Genomic DNA, 25,514 nt, shown 5'->3' on the forward strand with positions numbered 1-25,514 from the left:
GTAGTCATTTCCAGTATTTGAGATCATTGTCTTATCACCTGGGTTCTGTCACGCTTGCCATTGAGGCAAGCCCAAGTGCATTCCTCCATACTATTGTACTTGCTCCATTGATTAATAAAATGGCTCAGCTGGTTCTACTTCTGGAGTTTTTATGAGCATTTACTGATTGTTGAAATTTTTTGTGTTGTAAATCGTTTTTGCTTTGCATATCACTGTTTATTTAAGTTTGGAACATTACAGTCCTCTGACCCAGACTATCATTGCAAACAATACCAGGGTCCCAAATGTGCCACTAAGTCACCCTGAATCCGTGCACCATCCTTTCATAAATGAATCCCTCAATACTAAAGTCCCATGCTAATCTCAAAAAGATGCCACCATGCCAACGTTGCGCCACTTTGATTACAACTGACTGCCCATTGTGCACATACCATATCCTCCTCTCTTGGAACCCGATGGTGAAATATTGATAAAGGCCAAATACATCCTGCCCAAGTATCTCCATGATGCCAAAGCCTCTCAATACAAAGCTAACCTTGAAGCTATGCAACAACAGGGAAAGCCTTCCTTGCCGTATGATGAAGGCCTCTGCGAACCCCCATGTGTCAACTCAAGAATGAACCAGATCATTCTTTTCCATGACTCCGCTCATCACGAGACAAAGTGATCTATCAACCAACTGAATCCCTACATCCCATAGCCAGACCTGCTGTGGCATAAATATGACAACTGCTGAAATCCATCTGTGCCTCGTCTCCAGTCCCTGCATGAAATCAATATATAGGCTCCATATATCATGAACTAATCTAATGCATGCTAAACTATCCTGTGCCTACCACTACATAGTACTGATGACTACTGGAAACCACATGTGCTGAATAGCTACCCCCTGAATTCAGCCAATAGATGGGTATCCGATACACGCAATAGACTCGGTGCGTCTGGATCCATCCTGCTCCTACCAACCATCACCACTAATTCTACCATCCGCCCTCTCGATAATGTGCCATTACAATGTCTAGAGCCCAGACACTCACTGGAAAATTGCCTCAATCATACACGATATCCTTTGCTCATGCAGGGTCTCAACATGCCTTGTCGAAAGAGTGGCACATGTCTCCCCCGTGACCAGCTCCCAAGGTGTAGGATCAGTGATAAACGATATTCCACCCCTACAGAAGCTCACATAATCCCCCAGCCTGTGGCTGTCAACTCGTGCACCGACCCTGTTCCTCCACTGGAGAATATCTATCATGCCCTTGAGACATTGAATCGCATAGCGTCGTCTCAGGTAAATCCCTCAAATCCCGTTATCCACACTGTGGGTCTGGATTGAAGACAACAAGGCTCCCATCAACTACATGTTGTGCCAATGTGTGGAAGATGCATGGGTTCTGATGGGTATGATTAAGAACCCATGTGGACGTTCTTGGCTTGTCCCGTGACCGATCCGCTCTCCCATCCTGGGTATGTCCACTCTAATGGCATGCGGACATCCTCGTCAAGGAATCTCCCTGCTAGTATCACTCCCTTAGTTCGCAATGCAACCCCACACATTATTGCATATAACCATGTATCCTCGTGTCCCTTGGCATACACCTACACCCAACTGCACATCTATCTGCACTACTGAACCCTACTACATGTTGTTGCATCATCCCGGATCAACTTGTATCCCTCATGTATCGATGTCTCTGCCACTCTATGAGGAAATTCACTGTGATGTGAACTGCTCCTCCTACACCACGATTTAACCCTGCACACCACTGCACACCTCTGTGCTCCTCCGCATACTGCTGCAAACCCCTATACACCCCTGGATATCAAGGCCTAAGACTAAATCCATAGGAATCATCCTACATCCTATTAGGGTCGCCATATCTACTACCACACCTCCATAAACTAAGATGAGTGGACCTCCCCTCCTGATCCTCCCAGAGAGATCTGATAGGAAAACCTCCCCAAGTTCTAGTGGCAGTGTCACTAAGGTGTTGTTGCTCTGTGACCTCTGCGCCCCACATATCCGTGAAAAATCCTCATCCCCATACAGCGCTTTTTCTATTGGCAAACCTATGCCACCTCCTCCGATCAGCCCCTACCAAAGTGTGTTGATCCTCCTATGGCCCCATGTCCAGCTAGCATGCCATGGAAACTCACAGAATCTGCCTACTACCTTATCAATCCACCCTATTAGTAGGGTTGTCCAAAAATTTGATGGAAATAGGAAAGTGTGTATACGCTCAGGCATTGGATCCATAAAAAAATTGCTGCTATCATCAACCAAATCCCTAATGTGATGGGGGATCCCACCTGGATCCCAATAATAGTTTGGCCCTGGAGCTCCTCTGGTAGCCCACAACCCTTGCAAAACTATGGCCAAGGATATATCCTGACACTTAACCCACTCCACTAAGTACCAACCCAAAATCTTTCGCCATCCAACCCCAAGAGAGGAATCAAATGCACAAACTCCCATATGCGGAACAAGCCCTCCATCCTGTGAATGTTGCACCCTGCGCAGCTCATGTCGCCTCATCTCACCATCCTAGTCAACACATAAAATCTGTCGAGGTGACTCTGCCTCTCCCTCTCCAACGTGTAGAGGCAACCTACTAGTCCTACAAGCCCCATCTATGTACGAAGATGGCTGCTTCGACGCTCCAATGTGTACTCTATATGTACCATTAAGGAATCCAATCGTTCCCCAATGCGAGTTAGTTTGGCCATTGACTCGACACAAACCGCTCTCATGCCCTCCAGCTCCTTGTTCTATTGCATAATGGAATCTCATACTTTCATGGCCTTCTTTTTCAATGCTAGAAGGTTGGCCTGGGACTAAAGAACTTGTTGTGGGTGGTTATCATCTGTAAACTTGGTCATAGCTCTGGACCCCTTTGTGTCTTCTGGCACCTTGTCACCAATGGATATGTCTCCAAGCACCTCATCAATCTATTGTTGGCAGCGATCATCTGAAAACTCGGTCATAGTGTTGGGTACCTCATCAATTGTTAGCACCTCATCCATGGGTGGCACCTCCTCAATAGATGGCCCTTTGAGTGTATGCTCTACTCTCTCCACTAAGGTGTCAACCAGAGTTAGCAAGGGGATCTCCAACAAGGGTTACATTCGCATCTCACCGGGTATATCTACAAGCTCCTTACAATCATCCGTGTCCTCTGCCTCATGCTCAACCTCCTCCTCAGGCTCCTAATATCTAAAGCCACGTCTCCACCAATAGAAGCACCCCCTGGTCTTACCCTTGTCCCATCCACTCCTTTTGAGGAGATCTGGTGCCTTGATTCTGTCGAATTTCCCCACATGGTGTGAATGACTACAACCCCATGGACTGCGCACTTCTAGTGTCTCTGCTATAAGGATGAGGATGGATCTATTCCATCACCTTCCTCAGCAGGGCCAACCTCTCATCATTCCAATGGATTCCACCCAAGAATTCTTGCATACTAAATCTTCCTTGAGCCATGGTGTCTATGGTTTCACCCATCACTATGCATACATTCCCAACACCTTCACGATTTTGCTAGCTTCCCACAACTGGCCAAGATCATGCTCTGATACCACTGTAATATTCATAATTGGAATTTAACCACTAATACCGAGTAATGGACTAGGAATAATAAATAAACTGGAACTCATACATAATAATTAAAACACCAAAGTGTCTAACCACACAATCTGAGCCATTTTATTAATTTTATGATAAAAGAGTACATAAAATGAGCTAAAATTTTGGAACATGGGCCTGCTTTGCACGCTGAGAAGAACCCAGAAAATTGTCTTGGACCCAAGTGGTAGGAATGGTCCTAAAGTGATATGCACACTACTAAGAAATAATCCGTTGTTGGCTAGAATTCTAGTCTAAAGGCTGAATACTCCATGGAATACTCTGAAAATTTAGCTTTGAACTCCTCTCCCAAAACCCAGAAAACCCAAAAATGGTTTGGGCTGATCTAGATGATGAAGAATCCCTCTAAAATAATGCAAATGACTCTCTGACTGGCTATACGCCCTACTCGGTTTCTACCCTATATATCGCTCAGAATATTCTAAAAAATTAACCTCTGTCTCTGCACGCCAATCCCAACAAAACCCAGAAAGAGTTTGGCCCACAACTGTTGTTCCAAAAGTTGTACCACGAACTCCCCCTGTGCCCAAGAAATGCGCAAAGTTGATCTTCTTGCATTAAGCTCAAGGGAAGCCCTGAATTAGACTCCCAAATTACCTCACTAGGGAGACACTCGAAGTTCTCCGAAATGAGGGTGGAATTCTACTTGGAATTCTTGGTGCTAAACAACTCTGGCCCTTGTGCTAAACAACTCCAAGAGAAGATGAAATATGAAGTGTAATAGCCAAAAAATAATTCACAAAACAAGCCCATCCTGCTTTTATAATTTCTCCTCATGCCTCTAGACCCTTTTTTTAATATTATTTTATTGGTGGGGGCCATTTTCCACTAAGTTACTTTTGCCGCCATTTAATAAAATAATAATTTGATGTTATTCTCCAATAAAATAATACTAGCGAACTTACTCCAATATTATTTGCCCCTTTTTAATTAATATTACTAAAATTGGGCCAAATTCCTTAGTGACTCTGATGCTCACAAAATTGGGGATATTACAAAAAACCCAAATATAATATTTGGGATGTTCTAAAAAATAGGGTACTTGAGATTTATATAACTATATATAGCTATAAAAGATATGTGATATGCAAATGCAAAATAAATCTCTCAAACAATAAAAAAAAATTACTACTCCGTGTCCATGAAAGAAAGAAGATTTTCCCTATACTCTTATAACCAATATTCCACCAAGATTCTGGTGCGAGGAGATGCACAAGGGGGAAGTGTGGGAGTACCCTCAAATTTTAGGGAAATTTTGGGGGTGCGGGGGGGTATCGGGGTAAATAATTTTTAAGTTTACATGCACACACACACACACATATAATTCAAGTTCATATTCAATAATGAAAGCATAAATAGACTAATAGTAGAACATTGAAATTTGATCTACACATAAAATTAAATTCATAATTGAATTAAATAATGACATATATTGATCCATCCTCATCATTCATTTTGATACATACATAATTCATAGGATGTACTCATCATTCATCCATACCATGAGATTCAATAATGAAATATTCAAATACATTGATCCATATCATTCATCACTCATCATTTTACAAGCTGCATTGATTTAACAATTAAAATCATTATTCATCATTCTAGAATCTAAATTGAAAGCAAAAAAACTAGAATATTAGTATTAATATACACTATATACTAGATACTGAAGTATAAACACTAAAATAGTAAATTACTAAATTCAAAATTTATATGACTCAAAGTCTCAAACTCAAAAATAGTTAAGAGTGGGGATTCAAGAATGAGTCTGAGGTCATCAATATCTAGCGTCACAACTCAAAAGTTAAAACTGAAAAGTAAAAATGGATAATGAACACTGAAAATAAAATCAACATCAAGGACTCAATCTCAATGATTGGTCCTCTACATCAAAGTCTCAAACTCAAAAATAGTTAAGAGTGAGGAGTTAAGAATCAGTTTGAGGTCATCAATATCTAGTGTCACAACTCAAAAGTTAAAACTGAAAAGTAAAAATGGATAATGAACACTGAAAATAAAATCAACATCAAGGACTCAATCTCAATGATTGGTCCTCTACATCCATCTAATGCATGAAGTCATCAGGACCATCAATGAGAATGTTGCTATTTGGGTCAGAATCACTCTCTTGAGTAACCAACAGAAATCCAACCAAACAATGCTGCAACTGAGTCTGGTCCATCCTCATCATCTATCTGTTCACTATCCTCTAGATCCACATCCCATCGTGTTGTTGGTCCCCTCCGATAGTCTGGTGTCTTCCTATGTGTAAGATGTAGAGAATTGTGCACTGTAACTAGCTTCTCCGCTCTCCTAGAGGAAAGTCTATTCCTTTTGGGGGGGAACGCACAGAAGCACCCCTTTTGGGGAGTCACACCCCCCACATAGGGGAAATACATCCCCCTGCGTCTCCCCATGAATCCCCAAAAGGGTGCATGGGGAAACGCACCCCCATACGTTCCCTATCCCGAGTGCATGGGGTGTGTAGTGTGTGTGCACTCGACCTTGGGGAGCGCATCCCCGTGGAACACTGCTTATAACTCTCTCAAAAAGCTTCCTACATGATCGTTTGTAAAGTTCAGCAATGCTTTCAACGCCCAGTGATGAAATTGATGCATTAAATGCTTAACACTAATTTGGTCATATCTAAGAAATTTGCGATAAATTGTTGTTTTCAATTATTAGGAAATAAATAATTGGCATGTCTAAAACATGAAAGGAAAAAAAAAACAAAAAAAAACACTTTCATAGTACAAGGATAATATATTTTCAATGTTCATAGTTAATTCATTATGATGCTACAACTAGGGCAGGTTATCCAAAACGGTCCAACATAATGGTTTGGAGTTTGAGTTTTCATAAATATACCCTCAATACAATCCTAGGTGTGTGGCATTGTCCCCTATCATAACTGTCTCTGGTGCGTGCTTGAAGCATTAAAAATGAACAAATTAAAGAATCTTGTCTAGAAAATGATAATCTATATCAAAGCTTGATTAATTGCATGATGAAACATCGTTATTTACCGAAATGATATGTGTGTTCAAACAATGTTCACTAGGAAATCCAAATATGCTGAAGTAGAGTTTTTGGATCATTCAAAACCTAAATGCATTCATGCATACAAGTCATGACAAAGTGAGCAATATTTCTCACCTCGTCAAGTATCGGATTGTATACAACCCCAACGGTAGGAATTTTTCCAATCGTAAGTCCAATTGACACACAAACAAAGGGAAACCTGCCAGCCAAGTCCTGTAAGCTAAATTTTTTCCTTAAAATATCAACCTTTAAAATTATATTATTACAGCTATAAGAGGAAACTCTAGAAGATAAATAAGAATAACATTAAATAATACTCTTTTGAAGCACTTTGCTTTTTAAATTTGTATAGTTTTCCACCTATTTCCATCTAAATGGAAGAAATTACAGAAGAAAGAAATTATATAAATGTTCCAAGATGACCGGAAAAACAGCCAATAGGACTGCAATATATATCACATACAATATCTCACAGTGGTAAAACCTGCATTTGGACATCACAAGGTAAGCAGATGCTTTAAAATCTAATGCATTAGTAAGTTCATACCTGTGAACGAAATTTGTTGTTCCATCCAGGGGGTCAATTATCCAAGTTGGTGCATCAGTCAAATCAGCAGTTCCATGGATTGCAGAAGTTTCTTCGCCTATGAACTGCACAGCAAACCAAATATGTTACCTACAGTGAGAAAACAGAGAGACAACAGGACCTTAAAATATTGACCATGAACCTGATGATCTGGGTATTTTTGCTTTAGATGTTGGAAAATTATCTTCTCACATGCCTTGTCCGTCTCTGTAACCAAATCCACCTGCGTTGCAAAAAATGGGAATTACATTCCAAAAAACTGGTTATGGAACACTTTACTGTTCAGGAAGCATCTCGCATCTCCATGATAAAAATAACATTAACAAGTAAAACCTTTAAATTTTAGACTTTAAACGCAAATTTACTAATTCTTCTGTAAGACATGATAAGATGCTAAATACCCCTTTTTCCAGCAGACAAAATCACCAAAACTGCGTACGCAGCAGACACAAAAAGGCAACATAAAATCAAGAACATGGTGGAATTTCAAGTGAGATAACTATCACATAGTTCAGAAACCCATAAAAATAACTACTAATTACAGAGGAGCTTTAGCGAATGAAATCAAAGAGGAGCTTGTCTGTGAATCCATGATCAATGCTGAAAAGTATACACCATGCTTCCTCAATTGGGATGACAAGGCCAAAATTGCCACCGAATAGGAAATTGCAGTCACTATAATTTGTGGCATTGAATTATCTAACTGGAACTGAGTTACATTGGATGTCTTGGCCATTTTGGAATCTGGATGCCCAAATTGCAATCTTTAAAAATGAAACATAATTCCAGTTAATTATATGTTTACATTTTACTAGCAATTATTCTTGTTTAAGACTGAAGCGTATAGCTAGCTTCATTAGAATTCCACTTGGGGAGGTGTTGCAATCTTTAAAAATGAAACATAATTCCAGTTAATTATATGTTTACATTTTACTAGCAATTATTCTTGTTTAAGACTGAAGCGTATAGCTAGCTTCATTAGAATTCCACTTGGGGAGGTGTCATTTATAACTAAGCAGTCGAAACGACTAGCATGCCAATCAAAGGCATGTCATAACCTCCTCAGAAAGCGTGCAGAGGTGTTTTTGTACGATAGCAAAGTGTCATATAAAACCAAGAAAGTTGAATTGATATGGTTCAAACTCTATACAAGAAATTGAATGAAAATAGATCAGACTACCTGCAGCTGATTGACAATTAAACTTCATGAAATTTGGTAAACGGAGAAACAGTAATATCTGTTTAAAAAGTTAAATGTAATAATTCTTTCATTATATAGGATAAACTGAAATTCATGGGATAGCAAAATATCTCTGGTATGACAGCCAACCCATTTCGTCGAAAGCCACTCCTACTTTATTAGCATCATTAGCATTATGCGAAGACATCATTAGCATTATGCCAAGTTGATGGACAACATCAAAGCACTGAAGTTAGAAACCAGTAGGAGGGGTTATCATCATTTTTCTTTTGGCCCTCTTGCCCTCATATTGGACATGACGTTTAGCACGTGTGATCTTCGTCACGCTTATGGATGATTTTCAAGGGTACTGATGCGCTTCAGATATACAACTTTATTTTGCTTGGAGATAGTTCATTTTCATGGTTGTGGATCCTCTCACTTCATCACGATGCAGGGGATGTTACATGTTGGTTTAGTAGTTTATATGGTTGCTTATATTGATGCATAGTAGTTCATTTTCATGGTTGTGGATCCTCTTACTTCATCACGATGCATGGGATGTTACATGTTGGTTTAGTAGTTTATATGGTTGCTTATCTTGATGCATAGTTTTCTTTTTATGGTTACAGTTGATTCTTAGATGGATAGGGGCAACATGCTTCTTGGTTTTATGATATGATATTGGTGGATGGCCCATTGGATATCTACATGGTTGCTTTTGGGTCAATTTGACCTAAATCTATGTAGATATAATATGATAATATGGCTTTGGTTCAATTTGATTAATTATAATACTAGTTTTTTGCTTTATGGTGTTGCTTCTCGTATGTTTATATGGATTATATGGATTGATGAGTTATGATTTTTGTGGAGGAACATTTTAGTCTTTCAAATGTTTATTATATTTTTATGATGGTTATTGGTAAAATAGAAAATAAACTTTATTGAGAGCCCACTTTTTTACATATACTACAGGCATATTACTTAATGTTGGTGATGAAGCACTCTGAGGTTTTTATGTGAACATGGCATGGCTTTGGCACTTATCTTTGAGGAACGCTTCACTTTTCACATGGTTGGATTCATGAAAATTATTCTTTACAAATTTTGAAAAAGTTGTCTACCTTATGAATTGTTACCCCTCATGTCAGCCGAGGTGCATATAGGTTTTTTTTTTTTTTTTTTGCAACATATTTCACCACTATTATAAGCTTGAGGTTACAAGTCAAAAGTTTTGTAAAATCATGTGATGCTCTATATTAGGTGTCCTAGACTTGTTTGGTCGCACTGTGATCGATCCCTCTGGGTTCATCTCTAGCTACTTTTTTTCTTGAATAAAATTTGAGGGTCTTAGATGGGATTGCTTGAGGACTCATGGTTCTAGGGGAACTTGCTTTTGTAGAGGTGATCACCAATGTATGGGCTTGTCCAACCCACATCAAGGTACACATATGTCATACCACATAGTTATGTGTCTACAGATTATGTATGTGGCCTTGGCATTGGTGCAATATCCCTTAGACAATTCTCATATATCACAATCTCACATAGATAACTTTTCATGTTTCCCAAGGTGGTTCACATTTCCCCATGCAAGTGGTCTTGGAAGTCAACAGGTCAACTTGATGAAAGGGTGAGATGCCGCATCAAAATTTTCCCAAACAGTGAAGGTGGTGGCAAGTTATAATTGGTCAAAGGTGGTCAAACAAGTCATCCAGGTTTTTAGGTGGCATATCAAAATGTTGAGTAGATTTGCACATGCCTTATGTAAAAAATAATCTAAAAAGGAAGAGGAACAAAACCCAAATATCAAAATCCTCAAATTCCCCGTGGCATTAAAGAACCATCATAGGGGCATGATGACGTTGACCATTAGAGGAAATATAAGCCTAAAAGTGCCCATGAAATTTTCACCTAATTTCCATCTCATAATATGTAAATCAATCAAAATCCTTTAAATTTAAAAAGAGGTGCATGTAAATATTTTGGAGGGAAAATAAGAAAAACTATTTTTTTAAATTGTATTTTTTGCTTATCTTCTTATAGGTTTACTCAAATCTCAAGAATAGAAAATCGTTGGATGCAAAATTAAATTCCACATCTAACGAGTACCCATTATTTGAGAAGACCCACATTGATCAAAATTGAAGATATATTAAAAAAACGTGTTCACTTTGAACACATTTTTTTAATGTATCTTCATTTTTTTATCAATGTAGGTCTTCTCAAAACTATGCATAATGGATACTCGTTGGATGTGGAATTTAATTCCACATCCAACGAGTGTCTACACTTGAAATTTGAGTAAACCTATAAGGAGATAAGCCAAAAATATAATTAAAAAAATTAGTTTTCTTCTTTTTCCCCCAAAATTCATAACGCTTATTTTATTATTTTAACTATTATTTTATTATTTTTCCTTAAGAGACTAGTTTTAGGCTGAAATTTTCTCTAATGATAGCAATGATGATGTGGCAACATTAGGAATGATATGGAAAATTGAAGGCACATCTAGTTCATATTAGGTTAGGTTAAAGCAAACCCATGTGTCAAAAAAGTCAAATTCATTAATGAATTGGAGATCTAGAGCACATGTTGTCAAGTTGAATTTACTAAGGAGGAAAAGTCAAGCTAACTAGCCATTCGGTGAGCCAACTAGTTGTTTGAAGGGTCAAATTAGTTGTTGGGAGTATCTTGGATGAAGAAGTTAATGAAAAGACCATCAATTAACTGTGATGAAGTCAAAGAAGCATCTAAAAAACCAAATCAGATTATCCTTGGACCAAGTCAAGCTACCAAGGAGACATTGGGATGGGATGTTGGGCTTCTCATGGATAGTATTCTTCATCATTACTCTTTTGGACCACAATGCAAAGGGAATGTTGGGCCGAATTGAATTTTGTGGGTTAATTTGACCCCTTAGTGGAAAACAAAATTTTGTAATTTAATATTTTATGAAAATATTAAGTCTCCAACATGTGGATGACTAGTAAAATTATTTTCTAGAGGAGTCTAACTAGATGTTCGATTTTTTATTGTAAAGGATTAGTTTCCACTCTAGCAAAAGGTTGTTGTCTTGTGATTTCAGTTCCATTAATAAAATAACTCATTTGCAAACTATGTGTAATCAATTTACATTTATGGGTTGGTTCTTACTACCTCTTTTCTTCTTGATTAATTCTTGTAAATATTTTAATACAAGTTACTTTTCATTTAGTAAGAATACATAGGAGCTAGAGGATTGGGTCATTGAAGGGATACATAGCCAACGTAAAAGGGGGATGGAATTAGGGAGAAATCCCACTTTGTTATTTTATTGCAGGTGGGTCATTCCAATAAGGATTGAACCATTCCAGTGTAGAGCTTCAATTGGGAAGGGATCTTGCATTTCACCACATACTCAAATTGAAGGCTAGAGAACCCCACGCTAGGGGCCACTCCCATTTGGGTCCTAAAAGTGGAGAATACCTTAAGTCACAAGTGGGTGTGATTTCTCTTATAAACCAATCTGACTTCCCTAATCAAGTGCAAAATTGTCTTAGAGAGGAGTGTGTTTCACAACCCAGTGCTTGAGGTAAGTATTGAAGGCACAAGGTAAGAAATTCTAACAATCATCTATTTCATAAAACCCAAAACTTTTTCATTTTCTATTTTAGTTTAGTATTTTTGCTAGTTTTTCCAAATCCATCTCAAAATAGCAGGTTAATTTTCCTTGGATTGTTTAAAATTGAATAATGTTTTAGCTAAGGTTGTATATAGTTAATTTGAAATATTTTGGTTATGTTTCATCCCTTGTATCAAGTTATTTTGTTGCATATTTAAGTAGTTGTTACAACATAAATATGCATGTATATCAAGGTTCTGTGCATATACTAAGTATGTATCCTTTGGAATCTTGCATATAAGACTCTATTATAGATCTGCATTGCAAATTTTTCACTTTAGAGTCTAAAAATATGATTTTTTAGTTGTTTTGATTGGATATTTGTTGTTGGAAATTATTTGGGCATAAAACCCAGTGGGATTTGATCCCAAGACTGCATAAAGACAATTTTTAGATTACTAGAAATTGCTATTTTCAACAATCTAATGCTTGGAAGTGGTCTTCTAAAATCTATATCTCACCTTCTAGCTCATTAGAAGTGCTTCAACACTCATTACGTGGTCTCTTTAAGTGAAACAAGTTGTTATCCTTACAATTAACTACATATTTTGTAGTCTACAGTTACAAGGAAACAAGTTGATTTGCCCCGTAACCTGTCTAACTAATAATCCAAAATAAAAAAAATAACTTCATATCTAGTTATAATATTTTTCCTACATCAATTTCAAGTACTTATGTTCCATATTTAACTTCTTCTTTTTTTATGTAGTGTTTTTTTTGTTGTTTCTAGTTTTATACACAAAAGTCAATAAGATAGCCAAGATAATTAAGTCCTCCACCTCGTCTTTGACCCCATTTAACACACTAGTCTTACTTGGGCTAGTTAAGTTATTAAGTGGAAATCCAAAATTTTCACTTTAGAGTCTAAAAATATGATTTTTTAGCTGTTTTGATTGGATATTTGTTGTTGGAAATTATTTGAGCATAGAACCCAGTGGGATTTGATCCCAAGACCGCATAAAGACAATTTTTAGATTACTAGAAATTGTTATTTTCAACAATCTAATGCTTGGAAGTGGTCTTCTAAAATCTATATCTCACCTTCTAGCTCATTAGAAGTGCTTCAACACTCATTACGTGGTCTCTTTAAGTGAAACAAGTTGTTATCCTTACAATTAACTACATATTTTGTAGTCTACAGTTACAAGGAAACAAGTTGATTTGCCCTGTAACCCATCTAACTAATAATCCAAAAAAAAAAAAAAACTTCATATCTAGTTATAATATTTTTCCTACATCAATTTCAAGTACTTATGTTCCATATTTAACTTTTTTTTTATGTAGTCTTTTTTTGTTTGTTTGTAGTTTTATACACAAAAGTCAATAAGATAACCAAGATAATTAAGTCCTCCACCTCATCTTTGACCCCATTTAACACACTAGTCTTACTTGGGTTAGTTAAGTTATTGAGTGGAAATCCTCCTTTGGTCTGTAGGAGGAAGTTGGGCCTAAAGAGCAAGGGTTCATGCCAAGATGACAGTCAACCCTTACCCTGTGTGTGCCCATCCTAGTAGGTTGGACGAACCTTTGAAACCCTACTAATCAGATCAGTAACAAGAATTTGACTATGCCGTAAGAATCGTAATAGATGCCTTGAGAGTTGTGACATATTTTTCCTTGAGATTTGTGACATTTCCTAGGTCATTGTGATATTTCCTAGGGCATTGTGCCATGCATTGGAAACGATGAATCCACCTAGAATGCTAAAGGAGCCTTGTCATAGGTCTTCCATGATGGTATATCTTTAGTATATATGGTCTAGTAATGAGGCATAAAATTTTGGTGATTTTTAGCCTCTAGATAGAGGTTGATGGTGTTGTACTTCTTTGTGATGGTTCCCTAGGGTTTGATGTGTCTATCAAGAGCTTGTGGTAATATTTGATGAATAGACACTCAATATTAGGGAGCAATCCACTATTTCATGATTCTTTAGGTTTGCATCCTATGTTTGGAGAGGAAAACCCACTCCTTGTTGCACAAATAGAAGTCATTTCTAGAGCGCTTGATTTCCTTGTTATATAAATTCGGATAATGAAGTTCCACTTTATGATAGAGATACACTTCCTTCTCATGGAGTGCTCTCTTACTTGCACACAAATGGTGGCATTTCACATAGTTTGGGGTTATTCTATCATTGGATAGAGGTTAACACAGCCCTTGGTTCATGGCATCTATTTTATGCTAGTCAACCACCTCCTATGAGATCCACATAATTTTTCTTAATTGATGAATGGTTGCTACACTTTGAAGCCACATGTGCTACTTGAAGGGTTTGTTGCACATCTTTTCGGTAGCTATGTTTTGGAGCTTGATCTGTATGGTTTACAACCCACTTAAGTTCAACACTCAATTTATTGAGGCATCCTTCACACTCTTTTCATGGTGATGATGGATACATCTACATTAAGATGGTTTCTTTGTACAAATTCCCATGGTTTTTTTTAGGATGTTCACAATGATGGATATCAACTTGGTCTTCTGCCTTTAGATGATGGCACATGCCACATGGATTTTCTATTGTGCATCCTTCATCACATTTTATGGGAAAAACTAGGCCACACATCTAGATGGATTTGGTTATTTAGCACATATCTTGAGGATCTATTCATGGATTGAATTTATTTGTACACATGGAGGTGTCTTGTGTAGATTTCCATGCCATTTTTTGATGACATCCTAACTTTGAGACTTAGATTCACAACATGGGACATACCTTGGAGGGTGCACATGTGGATAGTGATTTATCTATTATTTTTGGAGGTTATTACATGGCATATCCATCAACTAAAAGAGGTTCCCCATTATCTAGATATATTTTTGGATATGGTTGTAACTAACTCCATTATTTTACTATTGTTTGACTTTCTTATTAGAGTTACTTAAGGATATTAAGCGTATTGTTTTGATTGGCTATTTTTTTGTAACCTCTTGGAGCTATTTTTAGTAAGCAAGCTATTGTGAAGGTTATTTTGTTGATATTCCTCGAAGGGCTAATGGATCTAGGAAAACAATTTTTTGTTTATTATAAAATGAGATTGAGTTGAAACCTATACAAGGGTTTAATCTCTCCAATTGTAAAGTGTGAGTGAAAGAACTCCCAAGCTTTGGATTAAAAGTGTTTTATCTTTGTCTAAGCTATTGTGGAATGCATGTACAAATTTTTTATATTTGTGGTAGATATTCTTGATGCATATTGATAAAATTATATTGATGATTTGGATTATCAAAGTCAATCTGGGAGCCATAGAGGAGTAGTCTTGCTACATTGGAGGAGCTATTCATAAACTATCTTTGTCACTTTGTCTTAAAGAAAAGAAATCCATGCCCCAAGCACCCTTTTTTCAATGAATACATAGTTTTTGTCTTTAGATAAGGTCACTTTTGTATTGATTTGGATGTGGAGCTCACCTTAGAGTCCCTTCCCTTCCATCAATTTGTAATATATTCTATGTCAAATCCAAGGCTACTAGAGGCTCATATTATATAGCCAAAACCATCCCCTAGACCTTTAAATAATTTTCCCTTTGATGTTGCATGCATGAGCCCATAGCCCAAGCAAAATAAGGCACTAGTCTTCCCTTCCATCCGACACAAGAAAATTTACAAAAATATCCAACAATTATTTCCATTTTATAAGCTTTATCTTTCTTCCACTCTACATTGTATGTCACCACACATTGATATTTGTTATCCCTGGGGAATATTTTTAAGCCCTTGAAACACCTTATTAAGCCCTGGACATCGAGTTATTACATTTTTATTGTTATATTTTTATGAAGGCTAAACCTTTCATTATAATTGTACCTGTTACCCATGAGTGTCTAGCGTAACCCTGGGGATGTCAAAATTTGATAGTCTTGGGGAGTTGGGGGGTGAATTGATTGATTCTCCATGTTGGGTTGTGTTATATTCTTTCCACGACTAACCTAGGTAGTGAACCGATGGGTTAGAGGGGGGGCGGAGCCCCCCTTCATGGGGTTTGAGGCAGCGCCCCGGGAAAAAAAAATTGGACCCTATATTAGGTTGGGCAAACCTACCTATGGTTTTCAGTCCATGGTTTTGGACGTGATGGTTTTCGGTCCATGGTATTGGATGCTTCGGCATGTATAAATATGTATTGTAACATTGAAAGGAATGTAATGAAAAATCAAGCTGGTAGTCCCGGTTTTGGGATCCAGGGGAAATCTCTGTGTATATGTGTTTTATGTGTTATGCTCTCGCATTGTTTATTTTTCTATGATTTAGAATTCGTATGCAGGTAATTTCTGTACGGGGTTAAAACCTACATTTGGTATCAAAGCCAGGTTTTGGCTTCAAGGGGATGCCTTTGTTGCTGAGGGGTTTCGCTCGGGCCTGTGGTAGACCCTGTTCAGTGGGAGATCTGCGAGATCGATTCTGGTGGTGAAAGAAGATGGCGAGCAGCGGAAAGATAGAGATCGAGAAGTTCAATGGTCAGAGTTTTGAGTTGTGGAAACTCAAGATGGAGGATCTGTTGGTGGATAAAGATCAGTGGATCGCGGTAGATCCAGGTACTAAACCAACGGGAGTGACCGATGAAGAATGGAAGAAGTTGGATCGGAAGGCAAAGAGCACAATACGATTGTGTGTCTCAGATTCAGTATTGCTGAATGTATCAGGGGAAGCTACGACGAAGGCTTTGTGGGACAAGTTAGGGACTTTGTACCAATCTAAGTCTCTAGTGAATAAACTATTCCTGCGAAAAAAGCTGTATAACCTGAGGATGAAAGATGGAGACTCGGTGACAGAGCATCTGAACGCATTTAATACTGTGGTAAGTCAGTTAGCGTCTGTTGATATTAAAATTTCAGATGAAGATAAGTGCATCAGTTTGTTGTGTTCTCTACCAGATTCGTGGGATAGTCTGGTTATTGCAATAGGTAGCAATGCAACTGCTTTGCAGTTTGATGAAATAGTCTCAGCCTTGCTGACGGAGGAGATGAGACGGAAAAATATGGAGAGCCAGAATGGTGATGCCTTGTCTGTACGAGGACGGTCCCAGAATAGAAACAAAAATAAGTCATCGAGTGGGAGATCTAAATCTAGACGGAGATCTAAATCTCCAAGAAAACCTGTAAAGGTGGTGTGCTGGAAATGTGGAAAGGAAGGGCACTTCAAAAGGGACTGTAAATCTAAAGCTCCTGATAAAGGAAAGGGATCTGATGATGCTCCTTCTGCAGAGGCAAAAACCACCTCAGATGAAGGTGGGGATGTGTACTTGGCTTCTTCAAGTACACATGTAGATCATGAGGCATGGTTGATTGACTCAGGTGCATCCTTTCACTTCACTCCCCATAGAGAGTGGTTCTGCGAGTATGAGAAATACGATGGTGGTGATGTCTTCTTTGGAGATGATAGGAAGGCTTGAATCATTGGTCGTGGAAAAGTAAAGTTGAAGTTGCAAGGTGGAAGGGTTAGAACACTTCTGGGTGTTCTGCATATTCCTGCATTGGCCAGAAATCTGATTTCTGTAAGCAAGTTGGATGATGCAGGTGTAAAAACAGTGTTCGAGAAGGATACATGCAAGATGGTTCGGGGAGCACTGGTATTGATGCGGGGAGTTCGGACTGGAACTCTGTACAAGCTGCAAGGTAGCATTGTTGTTGATGGGTGCAACAGTTCTGTGGTTCCTGAACGTGGAGCTGAAAATCTAGTGGTCTCTGGAGAGAAGACCATGCTGTGGCATCAAAGGCTTGGACATATTGGAGAGAAGGGCCTTCGAATACTTCATGGTAAAAGTATGGTAGAAGGTATGATTCATAGCTCTCTGGATTTTAATTTCTGTGAAAATTGTGTATATGGGAAGCAGAATCGGGTGAGTTTCCCCTCTGGTGCTAAGAGGGTGAAACAGATATTAGAGCTTGTGCACAGTGATGTGTTTGGACCTGTGAAAGTTCCATCACTGGGTAAGTCTGTGTACTATGTATCATTTATATATGACTTCTCAAGGAATACATGGATATATTTCCTTAAGAAGAAATATGAAGTCTTTGACAGGTTTAAAGAATTTAAGGCTCTGGTGGAAAATCAGACAGAGAAGAAGATAAAGGTGCTGAGGACAGATAATGGTGGAGATTTTTGCAGCAAGGAATTTGAAGAATTCTGTAAGAAGTGTGGTATAGCACAGCAGAAGACTACTCCATATACACCCCAGCAAAATGGAGTCGCAGAAAGAATGAACAAGACGTTGATGGAAAGGGCAAGAAGCATGCTCAGTGGTGCCGGGTTAGGACAGGAATTCCGGGCAGAGGCGGTGGATACTGCATGTTACTTGGTCAACAGGTCACCTTCATCAGCATTGGAGGATAAGACTCCACAAGAAGTATGGACTGGTAAGAAACCCTCTCTTTCACATCTAAGAGTATTTGGATGTGATGCATATGTACATGTTCCAAAGGAGAAACAAACCAAGTTGGATAGTAAATCTAAAAAGTGCATCTTTATTGGGTATAAGGACGGTTTAAAGGATTATAAGCTTTGGAACCCAGTCACACGGAAGGTGTGTACAGCCGAGATGTGGTGTTCAGAGAGGTAAAAAATGTTATTAAACATGAAGTCCAACCAAAGGAACCTGAGAAGATAGAGTTTGAGCTAAAGGAGGAAGAATCAGACTCTGCAGCAGAGGAGGAATCAGAAGATGAAGAGCCACAAACTCCAGTTGTGAGAAGATCAGTTCGAGAAAGAAGGCAGCCAGAAAGGTATAGTCCTTCTGCTTTCTGTTCAAATTTTGCTTTGTCTGTTACTGATGATGATCCCAGAACTGTGAAGGAAGCAGTAGATTCAGAGGATGGAAAACTCTGGAAAGAGGCCGTGGTTGATGAAATGGCATCTTTGCACAAAAATGAGGCTTGGGATCTGGTGGAGTTTCCAGCTGGAAGGAAACCCATTGGCAGCAAATGGGTGTTCAAAAGGAAGACAAATGCAGAAGGGAAGGTGGAGAAATACAAAGCTCGGTTGGTAGCAAAAGGTTATTCCCAGGTATTGATTTTGGTGATATTTTTTCTCCTGTTGCTAAGGTAACTTCTATTAGGTTACTTTTATCTGTTGCTGCTGCTTTTGTTTTTGAGGTAGAACAGATGGATGTGAAGACAACATTTCTTCACGGGGATTTGGAAGAGGAAATCTACATGAAGCAACCTGAAGGCTTTGCGGTGAAGGGTAAGAAAAAATTGGTATGCAAGTTAAAGAAGTCTCTGTATGGGTTAAAACAGTCACCAAGGATGTGGTATCAGAAATTTGATACATTTATACGGGGACTTGGCTTCACCAGAAGCAAAGCAGATCACTGTGTGTATTTTAAATTAATTGGTGACCGTGTTATTTATCTGGTCTTGTATGTGGATGATATGTTGCTGGTTGGAAATGACAAAGAAATTATCCAGGATTTGAAGACCCAATTGTCCTCCAAATTCGACATGAAAGATCTTGGTGCTGCAAACTATATTTTGGGCATGGAAATTAAAAGAGATCAGGCAAAGAGGAAACTCTGGTTAAACCAGAGGAAGTATGTCGAGACAATACTATAGAGGTTTAATATGCAGGATAGTAAATCGGTGAAGGTTCCTATTCCTGTAGGTGTGAGGTTATCTGCTGAACAGTGTCCCAAGACACAAGAAGTGGAAGAGGACATGTCCCGTGTTCCATATGTGAGTGCAGTCGGTAGCTTGATGTCTGCAATGGTCTGTACTAGACCAGACATTGCACATGCAGTGGGAGTATTGAGCAGGTTTATGTCAAAACCAGGGAAGGAGCACTGGACAACAGTGAAGCGGGTTTTCAGGCATTTTCGTGGCACTAGTGATTATGGTTTGTGCTACCAAGGAAGACCAGGATTGGACAGAGTGTTGGATATTCATGGCTTTGTTGATGCAGACTGGGTTGGAGATCTGGATCAGAGAAGATCTACAAGTGGGTATGTGTTTAACCTATTTGGAGGTGCAGTCAGTTGGATGAGTAAGAAACAATCTGTAGTGGCACTATCAACTACAGAGGCAGAATACATGGCAGCCACTCATGCAAGCAAGGAAGCAGTTTGGTTGCAGAGATTGTGTTCAAGTATGGGGTTAGTATAGGGAGCTATAAGAATAGACTGTGACATCCAAAGTGCAATTTTCTTGGCAAAGAACCCTGCTTATCATTCAAAGACAAAGCACATTTTTTGGACCCTATATTAGGTTGGGCGAACCTACTGGTGAGCTCCAGTATTGTAGCAATAATGCTACAACTCCTGGGGCTTCCTGTCTCTTAATTTTATCAACCCGGTAGTTCGTACAAACTTGGAAGCGACGGTGTTGTATGCACAAGTACTAGCTCTTGTCGCAGCTGTCACTTGGTCAGCTGGCACAAGTCCGCTAGGGCTCAAGCCAACTTCTATAGGCTCTCAGAAGAAGCTTTATCAATGATGGACGAAAGCTAACTCGAAGGAAAGCTACTCTACTTGACAAACTGAACTGAAAGCAAATCAAAGCATGTAAACCTAGGAAACCCTAATTTAACTAGTCTATCCTCTACAGTGCAAAGAGTGTGAATGAAACTTCAACCAAGGCTGTTGTTACCTCTAATATGTGCAAATGCATGGATCTAAACTACTTGCATCATGAAAGACATGTTTTTGTATTTTTCCTTTAAGTGTGTGGAATGATTGTGATTTTGTGCTAACTAGGGTTTGGTTGTGCAGATGGGATGGAGAAGGAAGGAAAGCGTGGGATAGGTTGGGGAGGCTAGGAGAGGTCCCTAGGGATCCTTAGCATCCATCCACAGAGGTTCCTCACATTCAGAAGCTCGGCAACCGAGTGAGTGGCCTCCTACAGGAAGTCTGCAGGGGATCCTACAGGATACTCTGGTTTCTACAAGATGTCTACAAACGGCTACAGGATGACCTACCGTGAGTGTTTGGCGTGATGGAGGAGTGATGAAATGGTAGGGGGAGATGTGTAAGGTAGGAATGAGGCTGGTGATGGCTGTAGAAGTGGAGGAATGGGATGGGGAGTGAGTGTAGGGAGTAGGTTGGAAGGTAGAGGGCTAGGTCAACAAAAGGGCTAGAGGATGGAATCACGTGAGGAGTGAAAGACTTTGGGAGATATCAGAGCGGAGCAGGGGTAAAAGATGTGTTTGCAGGTGTGATCAAGGTGAAGGACGAAGTGATGAAACGAGAGAAAGCAGTGTAGATGAAACAAATGCTTGTGACTGTTACCAAACCGAGAATGCATTATCCTAAACTACCTATGCTTGTAAATTCAATGAACAGCAATCTAAATGCGAAGGAGAATGTGCATGAAGCTGTGGTAAAGGAGTGTGGTGCAGGTGTGAATCATGTGGAAGCATCTAACATAACGTGACTGTGTTTGCAGCAATCATGGAATAAAGAAATGTGTATTTTTGGTGGTTAGTCATGGACTGCACTCCAATCCCAGATGAGATGGCAGTGAGCCTTAACAACCTTTTTGTTGGAGCTCCAATAGATTGTATCTATCCTCTTCTAACCTAAGCAACTGTAAACCAATTCATCATAAGCAAATCCTATCTAAACTCATGAAAACAACTAAATTAGCAACCTGTAATTCGAATTGCATGTGAAAATGAAAACTCAAAGTGCTGAAACGAAATGGAAACAACACTACAGCAGAGGGGATCTATGGCTCTTAGGTTGGGCCCTAACCTGAGAGCTATAGTCTCCTTAAGAAAACTCAGAGCTAGATCAAAATCTGCCTTCTTTATTCATAATCTGATGTCATGCCAAATTGGCTTACAAAAAGGGACAAAAACTGAGCTCTAGCTCGTACTTTCCAATTACAAGAGTAATGCCAAGGTTCAAAAAGCTTCTCTACAAGGCTACGGCCTCAGTATTTATGCAAAAACGACTATCCAACAGGTGTCCTTGATTTTAGGAGCTCGGCTGTCCAACTAGAGTTCAACTGCAGATCCTGTAGGACGGTCATAACTGCTGTTCCTGTAGAGCAATTTATAACTGCTGTTCCTGTAGAACAGCTGGCTGCTTCTAAGCTCGGAGGGAAGATGGATTGGAGCTCGGAGTTCTTGGTGGGAATCACGAGGAATGTCCCCAAGACCGTGGACATCCTCTCCTAGAAACCAGCAGTGCCACCTCATTGCCTCCTTGTCTCCTTTTCACGTGGTCTTTACTCCCTTTTAATGCAAAAAACCTGAAATCATAATGCATTAGTCACGTAGATAAAGTGTCTACCCTTATTCCTACAAACAACACGAATAAACTAAGAAATGCATGCATAAGCAGTAAAAAGTGAATGGTTTGAGCAAATAGAATAGGCCAAAATGAGCCCGAATTGTACCAAAATTGGGGCTCATCACCTACCTATGGTTTTCGGTCCATGGTTTTGGAGGCGATGGTTTTTAGTCCATGGTATTGGATGCTTCGGCATGTATAAATATGTATTGTAACATTGAAAGGAATGTAATGAAAAATCAAGCTGGTAGTCCCAGTTTTGGGATCCAGGGGAAATCTTTGTGTATATGTGTTTTATGTGTTATGCTCTCGCATTGTTTATTTTTCTATGATTTAGAATTCGTATGCAGGTAATTTCTGTACAGGGTTAAAACCTAAACTCCAATGGTTGAGGATGACTAGGATGCATATTATGAAAATATGATAGTAAAGACATCCCAAGCATTTATGAAAATTGTTAATAATTCAAAGTTATGTGCTATTTCAATAGGTATTAATACAAAAGTAAGATATGGACAAGAATCCCAAAGTGAGAAACATATTAACTATGTATTGTACAATAAGAAAATCATAAGTTAACCTTGAGAGCATTACCTCGACAAAGAAGACACTAATTGGTGGATAGGTATTGAAGAAATGGAGGTGCTTTTGTAAGGAAACAAAGAGTAGGGTCAAACAAATTGATTTTTTTTAGGCTAGTGTTTATGAGTAGAAGTACACTCTGATTGGGAGATCCAAACACAAAACCAAAGGTATCTAATACTCAAGGTTAATGGCAATCTGTCACAAATGATTGGAGAAAAGAAAAGGTACTTGATACAATGAAGAGATCAAGTGGTAGATATACAAGGTAATTTGAGGTTGTAGCAACAAAAATAAATCATTCCAACATTCCTCAGAAAGTGTGTGGAGCCTCTCTTCATCATCTTCCCAATTTGAAAAACTTCTTGTAGTGCCTCAAACCTGCAACAAATTTAAGAGCACAATCATATCAAATGTGGCATGGAACAATGATCCTATAAAAAAGAGACCTTATGTATATATGATCATTGGAATACATAAAAGTTAGCGCCGACTTGTGTTGTAATAAGGAAGGATAACCTTGATAGCTTTGAAATAAGGTTTTGTGAGCGAAATTTAAAAAAGGAAAGTTGGACCAAACTTCATTTGAAATGATTTATAAACAAAGATGATTGATGCAACCACATTTGAAGTTCCATGAAAATCTAGCAAAAGTATGTTAAGGTGACCAAATTCTAGGAAATGATCATTAAAGGAAGCTAATTTTGAATGGATTTTGGGTTGATTTGGTGGTTAGCATGTCTACTTGTATGGTGAAATTGAGTTGGGAACATACCTTGTAGCCCCTTTAGCTACACATAAGGATGTACTTTACAGATTTGGTAAAGAAGATGTCATATTCTATAGGGTTGGTGTTCTTAGCTTGAAGGGTGCTTAGAGCTGGTCATTATTTGGAATCGATTTGTATGGTTAGACATGCTTCTTGGAGCATACTTGACCTCCTTGGAATAGGATTTTGGGATTGTGTGTCCAATTTAGAGGGCTTTGGGTAGTAGAGTGGAAGATCTATGGAAAAATTAATGTTGTTGAAGGGTCTTTGGAGGCTGGACACTGTACCAACAACTCTTCATTTGAGGAAAGGGTCATTTGTGAGGGTATTTTGCCCCTAGTTTTTGTATGTTGCATTAGAAACCCCATTTTACATTGATTTAGATTGATTAATTTGTAGAGAGGGCCTTTTGCTCCACCTTAGGCCAATTTAAGGGATTTTAGGTTGGAAAATATTACTTCATCATAATATTGAGTTGAGGCTCTCTCTTATAAATAGAGGAAACTCTCACCTCATTTTCTCATGGAGCTTTGAGGGAGAGATCCCATTGAAATATGAAATTTTACAATTTTTCTCTTATAAAAATTTGGCTATGGATATTTCAAGTTGAGTGAATTGTCTTAGGCAGGATAAAATTGCTTGGATGGATTTTCTTGGATTGACGAAGTGATGCTATGGTGAATTATGTTCTTTCGATGTGATTATATTCTTCCATTTTGAAAATTCATATAATTAGGGTGTCTATGAAATTTTCATAATATGTTGACCATTTTATGGCTTTAAAATCTCCTTTACAATATCTGTCACTTAGTGTCCATCAAGGAAACTCAAAATATGATTTCTTGACCTTAAATCTCCTATAAAATATCTAGGGTTTTATTGAGAGAATTTCTCTCTTTTGCTCACTCCAACCAAGGTATTAATCAATAGACTCTGGCCTTTTCTAAGTCTTGGTTAGCAGTGACATGTAGGGAGGACCTCCAAGAAATCATGTACTAGGTGGAACATGATAAATTCTTAGCAGAAGAAAACGCCCCCTATAGGATTGCTTTCACGATGATCATTTCCCTGTAGGAGGTATAATCGAGATGTAGATCATCCACGGTGGTAGTTTCTTAGCAGGAGGTATAATTGGCATGCAAATCATATGTATGGTACATGGGGTGGTAAACCTCGATGTAAGAACCATGTTCTACACTTGGCTCTGCATGCCCTTCGCGTGGCGACCTCATTGCTTTCAAACCATGTTTCAATTTCTAGGTCTGATCAACTTAAATTCCACATGTGGGAGGTTGGGATTATGGGTATGAAATTCATTTTTGCAACGAAATTTATCCTGTATGTTCTGAGATGAGTCGCCCCTCTCATGGCGGATTTGCTATGGGTGGAGAATTTCCTGACAACCGGGGAAAATTCATTCATGAGATTACCATTCTAAAGTTTTTTGGGATGGCTAAGTATTGCGTTAGATTGTACACTTGGCTTGCCATGATGAGTGCTCATGCTTCTCACATCACGCAACAACTCTGACCTCTCATTTCCTCACCTTGCTATATATGAATGGTTCGTGTCCCAGGGTGGTGACAAGACTTTGTTTTGGTGTTTGTTGATAAAAATCCATAAGCGTCAACTTATTCATGGTGGACAAGGGTGATTTATGTTGGACTTCATGGAGGTATGTTTTCTTCGTACTATCCTCAATTTATAATTGTGTGGTTGCATCATAGTCCCGAAGTGGTTTGGTTATTTCTTGGTCGTATGGTCATTAACAACAAGGTAGTCTGGTTATCTTTGGGTAGTTTGGTTTTTCACCATCGGAG

General features: G+C 38.7%; 1 protein-coding gene across 2 annotated transcripts in view; it reads right to left on the minus strand.

The window, feature by feature from the left end:
• LOC149239802 (inositol monophosphatase-like) overlaps window positions 1-25,514 on the minus strand; it is a 223,175-nt gene that overhangs the window by 185,832 nt on the left and 11,829 nt on the right. For both annotated transcript variants that reach the window (XM_089367217.1, XM_089367216.1), the window contains exons 4-6: window positions 7,420-7,500; window positions 7,239-7,342; window positions 6,806-6,890 (exon numbers count right to left, since the gene is read on the minus strand). In XM_089367217.1, the coding sequence (XP_089223343.1) occupies window positions 6,806-6,890; window positions 7,239-7,342; window positions 7,420-7,500 (270 nt within the window). The remainder of the gene's footprint in view (window positions 1-6,805; window positions 6,891-7,238; window positions 7,343-7,419; window positions 7,501-25,514) is intronic.

This window comes from Pinus tabuliformis, chromosome 8 (genome assembly GCF_031772625.1).
Source record: "Pinus tabuliformis cultivar Carrire ecotype Pingquan chromosome 8, CPIR1, whole genome shotgun sequence".
NCBI classification, from domain to species: domain Eukaryota; kingdom Viridiplantae; phylum Streptophyta; class Pinopsida; order Pinales; family Pinaceae; genus Pinus; species Pinus tabuliformis.